General features: G+C 37.7%; 1 protein-coding gene across 1 annotated transcript; it reads left to right on the top strand.

Annotated features, from left to right (window-relative positions):
- The first annotated feature begins 277 nt into the window (after positions 1-277).
- On the top strand, positions 278-6366 carry LOC139721841 (heme-binding protein 2-like). Its single transcript, XM_071633160.1, has 4 exons — positions 278-343; positions 2090-2246; positions 4071-4251; positions 6111-6366. Exons 1-4 carry the CDS (start codon positions 278-280, stop codon positions 6364-6366), a joined length of 660 nt encoding a protein of 219 aa, XP_071489261.1.
- The last annotated feature ends 10502 nt before the right edge of the window (positions 6367-16868 follow it).

Genomic DNA, 16868 nt, shown 5'->3' with positions numbered 1-16868 from the left:
GACTATTGTCCACCGGTTGGGGTCTAGACTAAATGACCAACTTGATTTACTTAGATTAGCCCGAGCAGACGCGTTTTTACAGCGACTGGGCTGTGTATGATATAGTTATAGGTCTATAGGTCCTCTGGGCTCTGCTTTGGCCAAGATTAGACAGGCTAGATGACTGGATAGCTCTAAATTGTTTTGGCTGACACAGTCATTACCTTTTGTTTGTTGCAGGTTTCAGGTGAAATTTGCCAGGAGTGAATACGAGTGTTGCAGTGACTCATCTTTCAAGATGCTTCAGTTCTTAAAAAGTTTCTTCAATGAACTGCAGGTGCCAGAATATAAGGACAAAAAGCATGTAAGTATTTAGGTAGAAAAATCTGTCTGTCCGGAGGATTTTTTATCATCTTAAGGTTAGTTATTTCGAAAAAGGTTTATTAATTTAAAAAAATGAGAAAGGTTAGTTATTTCGAAGGTTCGGTTATCTTGAGACAATTAAAACGTTTGTAATTCCTAAGTTTTGTATTGGCACCTTTTTCACTTTAAAAAAAAAAGAGACCTTTTTTTTAATGTTCCAGTTAACATACATTTGGAATTCCTATCATTTTTGGACTAACGAACCGTCGCAATAAGAACCATATTTCATTGTCAGATTAACATACCTTATCTATTAAGACCAAAATGTTAATAATAACAAACCCTTTTTCATTTCTGAACTAACGGACATTTAGGTGTATCAGAATCTGTGCGTTTTGTAATAAAGAACCTTCAGAACAAAAAAAAATGAACCTTATTTAGTTTCAGATTAAATGTATTACAATAGCGCAAATTCCTCTCGGAAGCTGTGCGTGAAACACGGAGCGAAGACACGGTGATGTGAAGCGTTCACCCATGTAGAGACACTATAAATGCTTGCTCCACTACGTATTTTCGAAAGCGATCCGCATTTCATTATAACGGAAAACATTTCTTTTGCTTTTCTTTGTCAGTGGCGCTCAGAAAATACTTTGTTATAATAGAAATTTCGCTATAACCGTGTTTGTTATGAGCGAAATTTTGTACCATAGACTTTAGTGGTGATAATTTTGGGACCAGAAGTTTTACTTTGTTATAACCAAATGTCATTATAACTATGTTCATTGTAACGGGGGTGCACTGTAGATCGATCTTCTGGTCAAGTAATAATCTGGGCTGTGTGAGGCAGAGATTCTTCAGTCACTTGCTCTCAGCAGGAGATCTCCCACTTTGAGGCTATTTTTGCACAGTCTCCTCCTTGACTTTGCTCTTGCTCTTCAGCTCTGTGACTCCCGCTTAGAATAGTTTCTCCTGCTTGAAATTTAGTCTACTCCAAACCAACTACTTCTTTGAAATAATAGCACTTAATTCAAACAACAACAAGAGTCCCTAAAAGCACTGATGATGCAGGGTCCATTGGCTTGGGTAATCTGCATTCAGGAACTGCAGGCAAGCAATTAGCATCCATTATATACCCTTTATAGTATTGTCATTAATGCTTGAAAAAGGGATGTCATCTGCAGCTACAGAACTTCCAGGGCCCTTGGGCAGGCTCTGGACATCAGCTGCAAGTGTCAGTGGTCACACAGTTTGTGGATTGTCATAGATTAGAAACTTTTCTTGGCTGTTTTGGGGAGTGACCACCATAATGCAGCAAATTGTTTTCAACCAGTAGCAATGTGAAAAATGTCAATAATTGATTCTTTGTGTGCCATGTTGTAAACCCTGTGTGTGCCACATAATTCAGAGGCCACAACACATGAGGGCTGTTTGAAAACATTCTTATTTCAGAGCCATGCAACTTTTTATTGAGTTTTTATACCAGAAATGCAGTGCAGCAAAGTTGAAAAGAAAATTGCAAGCTTTAATGCAATGTATGTTTCATTAAAAGCTATAGCTGTACAACACTTTTAATGTACCATGGCATATCGTGATTCATTGATTGGTTTGTGTGCGGTTTTGAGCTAGAGTGAAATATACGAAGTTGGCAAGCTGTGAACTGAGTCGGGTGTGCGAATGTGACTCACAAAGAGCTCATCAATTTTGCCTTGATCCGATGAATGTTGCACTGCTGACCATATCCTTGTAGGATGGCTACGAGGAACGAGAGTACCTTCCCTCTGTTTGGGTGTCGACCTCCAAAGACCTCATTGATGCAGATGAGACGGGGATGAAGAAACTTCGAGAAACTCGACGCGAGATGTTCTTCAAGCTTTTCAGGTACATCCAAGGAGCTAATGATGCAGGTAAGGATGCTACCGTCTCACAAGATTAAAGCACCCCTCAATTGCTTAAAATTATTCTATTATTATTGTGAACCCAACCACTTGTAAGTATTCAAGGATGGTTACTGAAAATTTAAACAAACAGCATGATGAGTAGTTCATGACAGGATGAATACTTCTTATCAAAATTTTTAATTGAAAAAAAAAATGGTAAGTACTTATATTGATTTTGGCTAGTTGATTGTTTCAAAAAATTCAATTTTTTTTTTCATGTCAGTTGACAAAATTTTTCATGTCAGTTGACATTGGTTTCTTTGACTTTGTGTACGTATTTTTTGAGGGTCCCATACCCTACAAGCTTTGCTTTTTAAGTGGGTCCCTCCATTTCCATTCTAATCTTTGTATTAGGTATATACCTTAGAAACGAAATTCTGTTGTTACTTATGACCACTTGTACGTTTTCTTTAAAATTGTTATAAATTTGTTTTGTAAATGTATTGTATATATTTTTTTCTGTTTATTCAATGGAAATGGAAATAAAATTGAATTGAATTGAAATTGAATTGAAATTTTTGTTTTGTATCAATTTATCATGCCTTTGTTATGGCAAAGTTTGGCAATTTGTATAATTGTTTTGTTCATGATTTCGAGAAAATTATATAATTAGATATGTTTCATTTTGATTTAGGAAGATGAAAATACAGGTACTTTGATCTAAGTCCTTGAGGTACATTGCTTTCAGGGCACTAGATATGGAACTAGACTATAATCCTGACCCTAATTAAGGGCTGCTGAAATAGTCTAACCAAAGGAATACATGCAAAGCCAAGCCATCTTTAACCACCATAGGGTAAATTTAACAACAATGTCAACAAAGTGAAATTTGAACAATAGCCTAGGTGAAGCAGAATATTATACAAAATATTTTAATCAGGTACAGTGTAGATAAACTTGTCTGGGAAAGTTGATTTCATTACCTATATCATGATAACAGGGTGATAACAGGACTCAATTGAAGGTATGGATTTTCAAGCTACATTGTATTAAAGTCAAACGAAACAAACTGATGAATACATGCCTCTTATCCAGACAAAAGTACAACTGTTACAGATGTAAAGGACAAGTTCACCTTCATGTACATGAGGACTGAGTGAATGCAGCAATATAGTAGAAGACATCAGCAAGTTTGAGGAAAATTAGACAATCCATTCGAAAATGATGAATAGAGTTTTGGTGCTGCCATCATTGAATGAGAAGACTACTACACTTTGTAATGTCACATATAGTTGATGTGTAAACTAAAGAATGCAAAGTGAAACTGACCAGAAATTTATGCAATTCATAGGTGAAAAATTGAGCAAAGAAAACATCCCTTTACCTTTGCTCAATTTCTCTTTTGAAATATAAAGAAAATACAAAGAAAATTCAATTTTCACTTTTCTTGCATAGTAAATGAGCACTTGACTAGCCTCTTTCAGAAGGCAGGGGAAATATTATTGCCCTTACAAAACATCAGTAACAAGTGGAGGGAATGTGTGCTTGAATAAAAAGATTGTAGAGTTCTCTTTATACATGTATTTCCTGTCAACTTTCTATGCATGTGACAGACTGTAGTTGTCTTCTCATTCAGCTATGGCAGCAGGGAAATTAGAAAAATGCATAACGATTGAATGAATTGTCTAATTTCCTCTAACTTTCACTCTTGCGTTCTACTGTATTGCTGCATTCACAAAATCCACATGTGAGTGAAGGTGGACTTTTCCTGTAAAAACATATAGACGTCCCAATTTCAAATGCATTCAGTGTGATGATTTACATTCAATTGTGTGTGAACATCTGCCTCAGAGCAAAAGATCGAGATGACTGCTCCGGTCGCCAGGGAGATCATCCCTGGTCAAGGGCCAGCCTGTGAGACCAAGTACACCATGTCCTTCTACATGCAGCGAGAGTTTAGTGAGAACCCTCCCAACCCCACAGAGTCTGATGTCTTCATCAAGAGACTTCCAGCCATGACAGTCTTTGTAAAGTGAGTCTCAGGAGCCGTCTCATCAGTAGGGATCGGGCTCTTCCCAAAATCATATAAATGTACTGTAGACCTAATTTAGGAGAATCATACATTATGGCGTAGGCATACCAGTTGCCATTGCGACATTTCTAGTCTTTTGATATATCCAAATTTCATTATATAATAGCTGAACAGTAAAATATACGGAAATACAAGTGTATATAGGTGATAAGTTGGGGATCTGATATCTTACTTCTTTGTTTCTTTGTAAAAGAATTTCATTATAAACAGAAGAGCACTGTACTGTGAAGTAGGTGTAGTCAAAACAAGAAATAGAGGAGAGAAAAAAGGAAAAACTTGTAGTACTTTGATATTATGGTTAGTTCCCATCTTAAAAGATTCTCTTTTTATAGTGAATATGGCCCTCTATCCCATTGGTTGGTACAAAGAAGTGACTAACAGAATTTTGTTTTTGCATAACTACCATTGAAGACGGTATTGAAGCAGAGCGGTGAAATATGGACTGCACTCATTTCTTATTTTCATCAGTAGAGAAAGAAAACTTTGCAGTACTGATAGTAAGCAAATAATCAACGTTGGTGAGGGTGATGGGACAAACTATCACTTCCGAGGCGATCTGGATGTAGCTATCTTTCCGAAGCGCAGCTGAGGAAAGATAGCGTACACATTCAGATCGCCGAGGAAGTGATAGTTTGTCTCATTGCCTGAAACTAAAAGTTGATTATTTGCTTTATATTCCACATCTAGGGTCCTAGAAATTCCATCTTATTCCACATCTGAAACCGTTTCAGCTGTCTTTAGGTATCCTTAGGGCTTAGGCTACGTGTGCGCGTAAATGACAGAACAATGAATTTGCTGCGCGCACCGCGCGGCACTGAAGTGAAAGTGCGTTGCACTGTGTACTATCAAGTGACCTAGTTAAATGATAGTCCACAGTGCAACGCACTTTTATTTCGCGCGTACTCATCTCGCATTAAGACTGTATGGACTGCCAGAGATCAGCAAAACAAACAGCTGTCTTTGTAGATGACAAAACAATGAATTTGCTGTGCGCACTGCGCGACACTGAAGGGGAAGTGCGTTGCACTGTGTACTATCAAGTGACCTAGTTCTTCTCAGGTGATGTGATGGGCAAAACTACGCTTTATCACGTGATCAGCTAGATTCTTAGTATGTGGAATATAACAGCATCCATCAGCAAACAATACTTATTCCAATGGAGCTGTATAAATATAGATGTTGATCAGCAGCCACTGGTCCTGAGCGTCTTGCTTATGTAAATGCTCATAATTGTAAAACGTTTTATGGAAGAGGCAGTATTTTTTCCCCCATGGGAAACATGAGAATGAGATTGCTGTAATTTGCCAGATGGAGACTACATAATATAGTAGAACCTTTTTGCAACAAGGACCTAAAAAAACCATGACAAATACTAAATATGCTGCATGTGTATATATTTTAGCAAGTCTAATTTTTGCGACTCTGGACTTTATGCAAGTGGTTTAATTTGTACAGGACTGAATGGAGAAATGTATGCTTGTATACCGCATACATACTGGGATCAGAATTCATGTTTTTTTGTGTTTTTTAATTTGCAAATAGCACCTGACTTGCAAAATTTGTGTAAGATAAAAAGTCCCCAAGTATTTGGTGTACATACAGACTGGTCAGTAACTTCTCTTTGTAGGTTTTAGCTCTCAATCACGTCACAGAAACGAAGAAGTATTAGGTGGGACCTGCAAAAGCTCCTGGTTGTAAGAATTTGTTGTGATAGTTGACTTCATTATGCAACAAGGTTTCACTGTATTAAAGCTGTGCTCCAGCTTAAAAATATGCATTTCTTATTTCTCCCTGTAAAGAACTTTTGGTGGCAACGCCAGTGAAGAAAATTATCTTGAGGAGATGAAAAAGTTCATTCCCGTCCTGGAGCGAGACGGACACCAGCTTCGCGATGACATCTTCTACTTCGCTGGCTACGACAGCCCCTTTAAGTTGTTCAACAGAACGAACGAGGTGTGGGTGGTAAAGAAGACAGGAGGGGACACTGCTGGAGGTGGGACTGGTTCCGGGAAAGGAGAAGGTGCCACGTCTGCTCCTGTTCAGGAAAAAGAGTGATATGCCACACCCTGAAAGGGGAACTTCACTCTGTGTTCAAATTTGCTCTGGTTGATAGAGTGAAAGCAACCATACAGGAAGATCCACAAACATCCGACATAGAAATCAGAAGGTGGTGGAATTTTCAATTTGCAAGTGTTTCTTTGATCTGAAATTATAGTAGTTTCAAGGAACACTGTTGCGAAAGAAATGAAAACAGGAATGAAGTAACGGATATCACAAGTATAGATCAATGACAGATTTGTGCAGTGATTATTACATAGTGACTAACTGGAATTCCATAATTTTCAACTTTGATATTGACTCTGTCAAGTGGTCGATTTGAACATGAAAGGGACTTAAAGTGAAAACAAAGTTCTGGTAAGGGTTTGAAAACCCGTCTGGCATCATTTCATATTTGCTTGCAATATATCGAAAGAGTCTACAAAGAAACGTACCTGGCTGACACAGTTTGCCGGAATGATGAGTCGTTTTGGAGTATTTTGAGAAAAATAATAAAAGTAGGAAGACCGACTTTTATTTCAGAAGGCTCCAGACTAGCTCGGTCTCAGGGAAAACTCGACCCTATATCAGACAATTTACACACAGTTCGTGATCGCCATGTTCATTAGTACTCTATAATACTACGGGTACCAAACGAGGCCTTACTGAGCAGACAGGAAATTGCGTGCTAATCCTGTACAAAACAAATGGACAGCGCGCAATCCTCACATCACCTCAGTTGCTGAGACGCGCGGTCTTTGAAGTTTTGTTGTTGTTTATCAAGCGTCTTTGATTGTTTTTAGAGTTGCTTGAGAGGCGCACACTAATTTTGCATGCGCGCCAAAGAGGTTTTTGATGCGCGCGTTGTAACAACTCGGACCATTACTGCGAGTAGCCAGAACGCTACAATGTAGTCTATACAGGCCGCTCTCATATGCATAGTACAACACTGTACAATCCAGAGGAACAACCAATACAACTCATCCCGCCGTCAAGCAAAGCGAGGCCGAGTTATCCCCGAGTCCGAGTCTAGCCTGACCCCGTTCGGGTAAGTTCTGAGACTGAACGTTTTTGGTTAATATTTCCCATTTTCGTCGTTACCCATCGAATATCTTGTTATTACAGCGTTATTCCGCACATTTCCTAGGCATACATTCACATTTTGACATTTGACAACTTTTGCAGGCGTACCAGAACTTTGTTTGGGCTTTAACATTGGATGGTAGTCCCATGCACAACATACATCTTGATTACATGCAAAAGAATTGGCAGTTTCTTTTTCAAGGATCACTGCAGGTGTGCTTGCCAACTTCCACCAAACTTGTTTGTAGTCATGACATGGGGCATAGTGTAGTTATTTATGTGAAAATGCCTCTGCTACATCATAATCCTGGTCTGCGCAGCTGCCAGGCATTTTCTAAGTACGGTACTCTTATAATTAAAGTACCAAGGCACTGATAATGAAAAACGCCACTGTACATGAGATTAATTTTATGCACTATTGGGCAAAAGAATGATCATCCATTCTCAATCAATTTGCAAATTTCAGCTGTTTCTCTGTACCTTCATATATGCCTTTGCTATGAGTGTGCTAGGGAAGGGGACATGACTACAATGTATAACCAAGGCAAATGCATTCTCTTTGAACAGACTGTAGTATCAAACGGAGTGAAGAATACACAGCAGGCTGTGTACAAGGAAAAAAAATAATGAATAAAAAATATGTGCATGTTTACTGTATAACTTCATTTTGAATGAAGCTTATGTTTCAGGTGTTGGCTTGCAGTTTGGATGATGGAAGTCAATCACCTGATGGTTTCCAATTTTTCAGGGTAGTCTCTTCTTTTTTAGCTCAATACTTTCCTGGTGGTGGATTTTCAGGGTATTTTTGATATTTATATGTAAATATATGAATGATATGAAAATGTATGAAAGTATACCCATAAATGGTAAAATGACATATCAGTCGTAGATTATGAAACTTTCAGTCTGCATTCAGGGTTACTTTCCCTGTTTTCCTCATTCGCCAAGGTGTACAGAGTCAATCACCTGCAGACAAACTTGATCGACTTGTATGAATTGCACTTGCATAATTATGATATTTAGTCTGTTGTGGCTCGATCAGTGTGTGAGAGTATAAGACCAAGGATTCTAAATCACAAGGTCATTAGTTCAAGCCCTCTGGCAGCAATGGCGTTCATGAATAAGGAACTCCAGCTGCCCCCATTGCTTAATCTTTTGTGACATACAGACATCTGTCCCATAGCAGCTTGTCCATGGTCGCTTTAGTGCTTCCTTTGTGGCAATGTAAAATTAATCCAATCACACATACAGTCATCGGTAGTGCTGCTTTAGTGAGTTTTGATGTGAACAATATCTTATGCTTTGCAAAATAAGTTCATAAGGATGGTTGATAAATACAAGTGAAGAGTTCTCTAAACACATCCAAAAGTTGTATTTACCTGTGACAGTTTCGACGACGGGCTGCCATCTTTCTCAAACGATGGCCATATCATCAGTTGCCAATTAGCCATCGTTTGAAAAAGATGACAGCCTGTCGTCGAAACTGTCACAGGTAAATACAACTTTTGGATGTGTTTAGGGAACTCTTTACCAATATCTTATGCTTGCCTATGCCATTAGGATATTATGAGATTATACACCTGTTCTATTTTTTTTTTCTCATATCACATACGGTATGTACTATTTTTTATTTTTGTTGCCCCATATTTTTGCTAAACATTAGGTTATGGCACTTACATATTTTGGCTGATTTGTGCATCAAAAGATTTGTGCTTGTAAGAAATGTGGTACAGGTATATATACCATTATTTAATACATCTCTCTAAATGCTCGCGTACAAATAATGTGGAATGGTTCTAATGTTGCCCAAGAGAGTTTCACTGCCAGAGCAAGATTTGATATGCTTTATGTTATACATGCACCAGGGGCGGATCCAGGAATTCCGTAAAGGGGAGGCGCCTTTACAAAATTAAAGGGGGGCGCATCCACCCCCCATTTTTTTAGGTGATCCGAGTATCCTCTCGGATCACCTATTGTATCTGTACGGATTCTTTCTTCTTCTTCTTCTTCTTCTTCTTCTTTCTTTATTTCTCCCCAAAAGTTGTGCAGAGGTTAGCTCAGAAAGTACTATGCCTATCAAGTTCAAACTTATACCATGTATGTATCGTGTCCCAAAGACGGCAATCGAACTAAAATCAAAGTGATCAGTCGACCGTGACGTCACTATGACGTCATTATATGAAAACACATTCTCAATCATATCTCATTAATGGAATGAAGTTTTTCAGTGAAATTTACGTCACATATATTTCAAGTTATGCGCATTCTACTCCTATTCTCAAAATTCACATTTTCTCTTGGTATGTGCGCGTACGCGCGCGTTGAAATATTTGTATGCTCAAATCGAGCTCAAATTTTTTTTGCACACGTTTCAGACCATTTGGAGCATTTTTTGAAAAATTGAAAAAATCGGACGGACGCGTACGCGCGCGCGCATATGCGCACGCACAGCTCATATGCAATAGAAATTTTCAGTTTTTTCACACGGATCGGATGTCCACAATGTCAAGGAATATTTCTATCAAGTTTCAAGTCGATCCGACTCAATATGACATCATACGGGCCCGTCAAATTCAAAATTCCGCGCGTGCGTCAATGGGGATACACTGTGCAACTATGCCAAAAAACCGCCAATTTTAAATCGGATTTTACTCGTCAGGATGGACGATGACCCCCCATTTTCTTGACATATTCTAAAAGCTGATGAGTTGTACATGTCATTTCATGGGTTGGCGATACTGAAAAAATGATTAAAAGATATCAAATTTCTTAATAAAGTAAAAAAAGTAAATTTTCAAAATGACGTCATCAAATTTCAAGTTTACTCGAGCGTATCTCACTAATCCTTTGCCAATTTTCACCCAAATTTCAATATGTTGTAGCTTATGAAATGTTCTTTCATAAATCTAATTAAACAATTTTGATTTGATGACGACATCACCTCGAAAAAATGGATTGAAGGTAACCTTGTCAAATTTGACCAGTTTACGTGTAATCTCTATGGGAGTGCAATTTTTATGGAAATGAAAATTGACATGACTATCTTTATCGAGCACTAGCTCACTTATGCTTCGGTGAATTTCTCTAAGATTTTAATATGTTGTAGCTGAGATGTAGGGCTATCGTAAGTGTGCCCTTCGTTTTTTCATACATTGTCGGGATCACGTGAAAAAACTCGGTTGAAATTAAAGTTTATCTTCGATGTATTGAAATATTTCTTTCTTTTTGCAACTTTCTTTGCAATAACTCAAGAAAAACAGCCCCTATCACCTTCATATTTTGCACATGTTTAGTTCATGTCACGAAAATTATTTCATAAAATTACAACTACTTGATCAGACGCCATCTTGGGTATGTAAATTAGGGTCAAAGGTCATAGATGTTTCATCCTGTATCTTGGTGAATACACGTCCTATCTTTCCCATATTTTGCACACGTAAAGACCATGTTACAGGGATCATTTCATAAAATAACCACTTTTTGCTCAGATGCCATCTTGTCTGTGCAAAGTGGGGTCAAAGGTCATATGTACTTCTTTTTCTATCTTTGCTATGACGTGTTATCTCTATGGGAGGGAATTTTTTAGATGTGAAAATTGACATGACTCTCTTTATCGAGCACTATCTTACTTATGCTTCGGTGAATTTCTCTCAGATTTTAATATGTTGTAGCTGAGACTTTGCAGTATCAGGACTCGAATCATTGATTAAAAAAAAGATCGGATCACCTTAATTTGTCAGTGATGACAAATTACAATCTCTAGTTTTCAATTTCTTTTGTTTTCACAAAAAATAAAGAGGTGGTATGCACACGGTGCACCCCCTCTGGATCTGCTACTGTGTATAATGTACATTGTCTTTTGCACATTATGTGTCAGCCATGCCCGTTGTGACATATTGCTGTAGTTCTTCTGTCATTAACGTGTGAAACAACTCAGTGCTACATTCTTGCACCCCCTCGACTCTTGTCTCATTCAAATGCAATAATGTGTAATATTATTTCTGAGGGATTCTCTGACCCTAAACTTTATTTTTCTTCTTTTTTTTTTACAGTACAACAATTTACCAGTACACAGTGTATCATTTTATTCATTAATACTGTGATGGGCCATGTACCATTCTTGTATTATGTCCTTAAAACTTCCTCACTTTGCCCAAAGTACACAAACCCTTACACTTCTCACAAACTGCACAGGGTACATTATTTCATTATTGCTCTAACATACTGCCAAATAGGCTCAATACACTGTTTTGTACTTTGTATTCAAATTTTACAAAAGTTGTTCTAAACAACCACACAGCTTGCCAAAGGCTTGCTTTCCCTAGAAACAACTAAGTGCATTCCTGCATTAGAAACTTGTATTGGAATGAGCAGGTGAATGAAATGTTTTTTTTATTCAGGTGTATGAAAAGAAAAAGCCATGAATTGTAATACATTACAGGAACGCTCTATTTTGCAGTAGTACACATCCGGGCTGGAGGGAGTGCATTGACCTATGGGAGATTTGGCTTCTGCACAAGTTGGATTATGTGTTTGTTGTTGCCATGCTGCTACTCAGAAATCCCAACCGTCAAGCTTGTATTCTACATTTGTGTTTGGTCTTTCTTTGATAAGGTCTGTTATCTGGTACAGATACTGTAGGCCTAAATACAATTCATTGCTTTTACAGGTCATCCCTTTGTTAAAAACATTCATATGATGGTATGTAAACTACAACATTATTGATACATGTAGTTTGTAATCGTGGTATTTGCCGAGAACTAAGAGGAGCAATTTGTGAATCATAGAGCAACTGTTTTATGCACCATTAAATTATGTTGTCAACATTTATACAGCTGTCTGGTTGCATTTACACTGTACATTTTTGATGTACTTGTAGCTGCTTTGATTTTTAGTGTGTGAGTACATGTATACCAGGGCTCGACACTAGCGGTAGCCCAGTGGCCCGGGGCCACCAAAAATGAAAGTCGGGCCACCAAATTTCAAAAAAGTTAAAATTTGGTGGCCTGCCTTGGGCCACCAAATTTTTTTGAAAAGTAGGGGCCTATGTCAATAAATTCGTAACTTTTTGTGCCGGAAATGCATAAATGCATGCAGTGAGTGTGTGACTCATTTAAAAAAAAAAGGACTTTCAATGTTTTTTATTGGGTTTTTTTCGGGCCACCAAATTTTTCTCTTGGGCCACCAAAAATTTGAAATTGATGATTTTGGTGGCCCCATCAGGCCACCAAAAAAAAAAAATTAGTGCGGAGCCCTGTGTATACTCTCAAGAGGTCCTGCACAGTACAGGGAAAAGAAGTAAAACTTTTTTGCCCCCTGCCTTCATCTCATAGTCATTGATGGTACGCAACATAACGTGACGTGCACAATTTTGTTATGACTGTGTGAAGCATGATACAAGTACATTGTATAACGTATGGCTAAAACAAGCAGATTGTGGAATAAGGTTGGCACTTTTTAGAATGTACTGGCTAACGACTATCGAAGTTGAAACATTGCCATGGTTCCTTATGAAGTGAAAGATGAAAGCTTCTGTGGGGCCACGTAAGTTGACTAGTCTTGAATGGGTTACAGCTCACAATGTTGTAGTCCATGCTCTGATACGAATAGAAATCTAGTGGTTGCCACATGATAACTGGTTAAATGTAAGTATTTATGTCTGTGATGTACATATGTAATGGAAATACAAACTTCATGTACTTCAAACAAGCCAAAGTGTTGCTGCCAGCTGTTGATACAAGTACAGTGTACATTGTAATAATAAAACAATTACAGGGTATATCAACACTGGGCATTCATGTCTTGCTGCATATTTGGATGTCATTAGAATTTTTCAGAAATATTTCATTTATCATGCACAGCTAAAAGAAGAAAAAAATAGTGGGCAACTAGTTTGATAAAAGCTTTGATCATGTTATTGCGCACCAGTAACAAAAGAGTTTGTGCAAAATATGTGGCATTCGCATATCAAGCATTTTGCATACAGTGGACTCCCATTATAATGAAGTTCTAGGGACCGGCTGTTCTCTTCGGTTTCATCAAAGTTTTGTTATAACCAAACCAATAAACAGTAAAAATGCATAGAGTGGATAATGTTGCTGCCTGAATTTTTACTTCGTTGTAACCGAAATTTTGTTCTAACCATGTTCCTTATAATGGGACTGCACTGTACTAAGCAAGATATGGTTATCTGTAGACATGCATCTAGAGATAAGAAGTTGCCCTAATGTCTCACTTTCTCTCTCTGGAATTTGAATTTAAGATGTTATTTAAACATTAGTATGTATATCAAATATCAAAATTTTCAAGTGGGCTCTAGATGTCTGATTTGGTTGCGAGTAGGCCCTAATGATAATGATATGGACTGGCTACTTTCAGGGGATATATTAATTGACATTACTAGAATCGTATTGTGCTCAATCTTTCACTTGGGCAATGCAATTCTAGTTCAGGCAATGAATGTTGTATCCCCCTCAAGGGCAGTCCATATCATATCATAGTTCTGTGCACAACATAAGTTGATGTTCTGTACCCCATAAGAATTATGGGAGTAAAGCCACCCATTGTGATTTTCTTGTTCCTCACACAACACAAGATTTCCCTATGTAAGAATGCATGTGAACACACACAGACAGCACACACAGAATGGAGAATTCTGTCTTCTGCTAGGTAGGGACACTATGAATTCACCATTTACATTATATATTTTCCAGAACATGACTCTTTAGTAGGTACCTACAACATACAGAAATTGTTGGTTTCAAGGCAAAAAGGCATTCACAAGGTACATGTACCATACATGTATCATGGATATGAATCCCATTTCCCTCCAACACTAGCAAAGCAAGCACGCCTGCATGCAGTCAGGTTAACACAGAACACTTCCTATCTACATCACAACGTACATTCTTTTAAAGGGGAAATCCAGTCCAAATATAAGTCAGTCCGATAAGAAAGAGTACATGTAAAATATTACGTGTTCAACGGTATAAATTTGATTGAAATCGGATGGAAAATAGATATGACATTTCAAAGTTTTGCTATTTTGGGGGGGGGGGGGGTAACAGTTCTTGAGCAGTCAATATGAATATGCATATGGAAAAGTGAGCATGTCATTCCCTCACAACTTAACATATAGTTTGTACATAAAATTTTTGAAATTTCCAGATTTTAATTCAAATGCAATTATACTGAGGCTCATTTCCTCATATATCTTACTGATCACTATTCTGAAGTTATTTAACCAGGAATAACATCATGTTTCAGACTTCAATGACAGAAACATTGAATTTTCGTCATTTTTTTTTTTGTACACGATCAATGGAAAATTGTAAGGGTATGACATGTTTAGCTCACCCATTTACATTTTCATACCCACTGTACAAGAACTGTTTTGGAGAAATTATCAAAACTTAAAAATTTCATAACTTCCTTATTTTTCATCCAATTTCAGTCAAATCTTTTACCGCTTAACTTGCAAAATGTTACTCTTTTTTATCAGACTAACTTATACTTGGACTGAATTTCCTCTTTACAAGGCTTTACCTGCAGATATATGGCCCAAATTCACGTAGTTGGTTTCAAATTCAAATTGTGGCTTAAATTTCGATCATGGACTGAAATAAGCACGAAACAGCCATATATTTAACACGCACATATCAGCGCGCGTTTCTTACTGGACGTTTGTTGGCCTCCGCAATCTGTCAATCATATTTATGCAGAAGAAATTTTTTATTTTCCGTAAACCATGGTCTAAATCTAAACCATCTTCTTCAGTTCAGGCCATTGTGTTTGATGTTGTGAGACTTGTGCATCTTTCATGAAAAAGGAAGACTTAAATCAATTCTGTCTTAAATGCCTATCACATTTATTACACACCATGTCAAAATACATAGTTCTTCAGCTTCAAAATGAGTTTCACAAGATGCAAGCAACAGATAAGGGGGTTACTTTTTTGATGAATTCATGTTAACCAGTATTTCTGTCAGTAATCACCAACACACAAATGATTACTAGGCGTGATTTCAAGTTCGGTGCAGCTGCTAGTGTTAACACTTTCTCCCAAACAGCTGCTTTAAATCAAGCTCCAACGCCAAAGGTCAGATGACACAGATTAATGCAATGGATACCGATAACAATCACCAATCCCCAACACCTAGTGTTAAACACTTAGTGTTATCTTCACACCACCACGAAGTCCATAGATGTGCTGGAATTGTGCAATGAAAACAAGGTGTTTCAAGAGATGGTGCATGGTTCAAATAAAATATTAAATAATGCCTCTGGCACCCTTAGGGCAGAGACATAAAGATATAGTCATGACTGCTAAGCATAATGAGGAAGATTAATTAAAATGGCACAAAGTCCATCCCTTCTCCAGAATACAACAATCTCTTTTTTGCTCCCAGGCTTAGATTTATGTAGCCGTTTCTAGAGTGTTTGTCTTATACATTCCGCGGGCGACCACTGCACTCACCTAGACTATCGAAAACATCTGCATGTACAACATACGTTCACCATGGATGTGACTCACAGGAATGTGGGTCTTGCACATAATGCCAGAAATACCAGCACCGAACTTGAGATGACAAACATGATCATCCCTACGGGCTAGTGTTAAGCCAATGAGGAGAAAGCATGTAAATTGCTAACATTTAAAATGTTGAAACTTTTAACACCAGCTATGGAAACATGTAATGATTTTAAGGCCAATCTGTCAACATTGACTAATTTCAAGTTCGGTTTTGATACTGTGCTAATGCTGAGATAGCACTAACACTAGCACTACCATAAAACCTGAAATAACCCAATAATAACATTAAGATCCAATGCATTTACAATACCCTCATAAACTGCATGCAGCATTACTAGACAAATGGTTGAGTGGTCATGGTGTCTTCAGCACAAGTTTTGTTGGTTTGCAGACAAAAAGGCAGTTAAACTGTGCTATGACTTTTCTCTCTCTCTTAATCATTATCTGCTATTCCACAGGGTGCAGCCCATACCATTCTACAAGGACATTAAAGCCTCAACTTGGTTCCTGTTAACGTGGAGAAGTTATTTGTGCCAGATCAATCAATACTCGGATGGCTGATCTGACAAGTGTTTCTATGGGCTTTACTGTTGATGTCAATGTTATCAAAGAATATTTCCAATTGAGAATAAGACATTTTTGTAAAGATATTCAAGAACCATTCTCAAACCAAAAGAAAGGACAGAGAATACAAATAACACGAAGAACAAGGCAACAGAGAAAAACAAAACAGGAAAGAAAAGGAGGAGTAAAAACGGAAAGAAGATGAAGAAAAAGAAGGAAACTGAAAAGTAGAGTAGAACACTCTTCAAAGATTTCTTCTTCCTAGTCCATGGCAACTTGATTCCTCGAGTTAAAGCCAATAGGACAGGATCTTCTCCCATATGGCAAAGTGTTTCGTTAC

This window comes from Diadema antillarum, unplaced genomic scaffold (genome assembly GCF_040938485.1).
Source record: "Diadema antillarum isolate AM-2024a unplaced genomic scaffold, OU_Dant_1.0 scf00000151, whole genome shotgun sequence".
Lineage (NCBI taxonomy): Eukaryota > Metazoa > Echinodermata > Echinoidea > Diadematoida > Diadematidae > Diadema > Diadema antillarum.
This window is presented reverse-complemented; position numbering and strand designations above follow the sequence as displayed.

What these genes read in the sequence shown, in the direction of transcription:
- LOC139721841 (XM_071633160.1), top strand. Translation starts at nt 278, where the DNA reads ATGCTTCAGTTCTTAAAAAGTTTCTTCAATGAACTGCAGGTGCCAGAA. An exon ending in AATATAAGGACAAAAAGCAT is followed by an intron (nt 344 to 2,089) that starts GTAAGTATTTAG and finishes ATATCCTTGTAG; the next exon opens with GATGGCTACGAGGAACGAGA. An exon ending in CCAAGGAGCTAATGATGCAG is followed by an intron (nt 2,247 to 4,070) that starts GTAAGGATGCTA and finishes CATCTGCCTCAG; the next exon opens with AGCAAAAGATCGAGATGACT.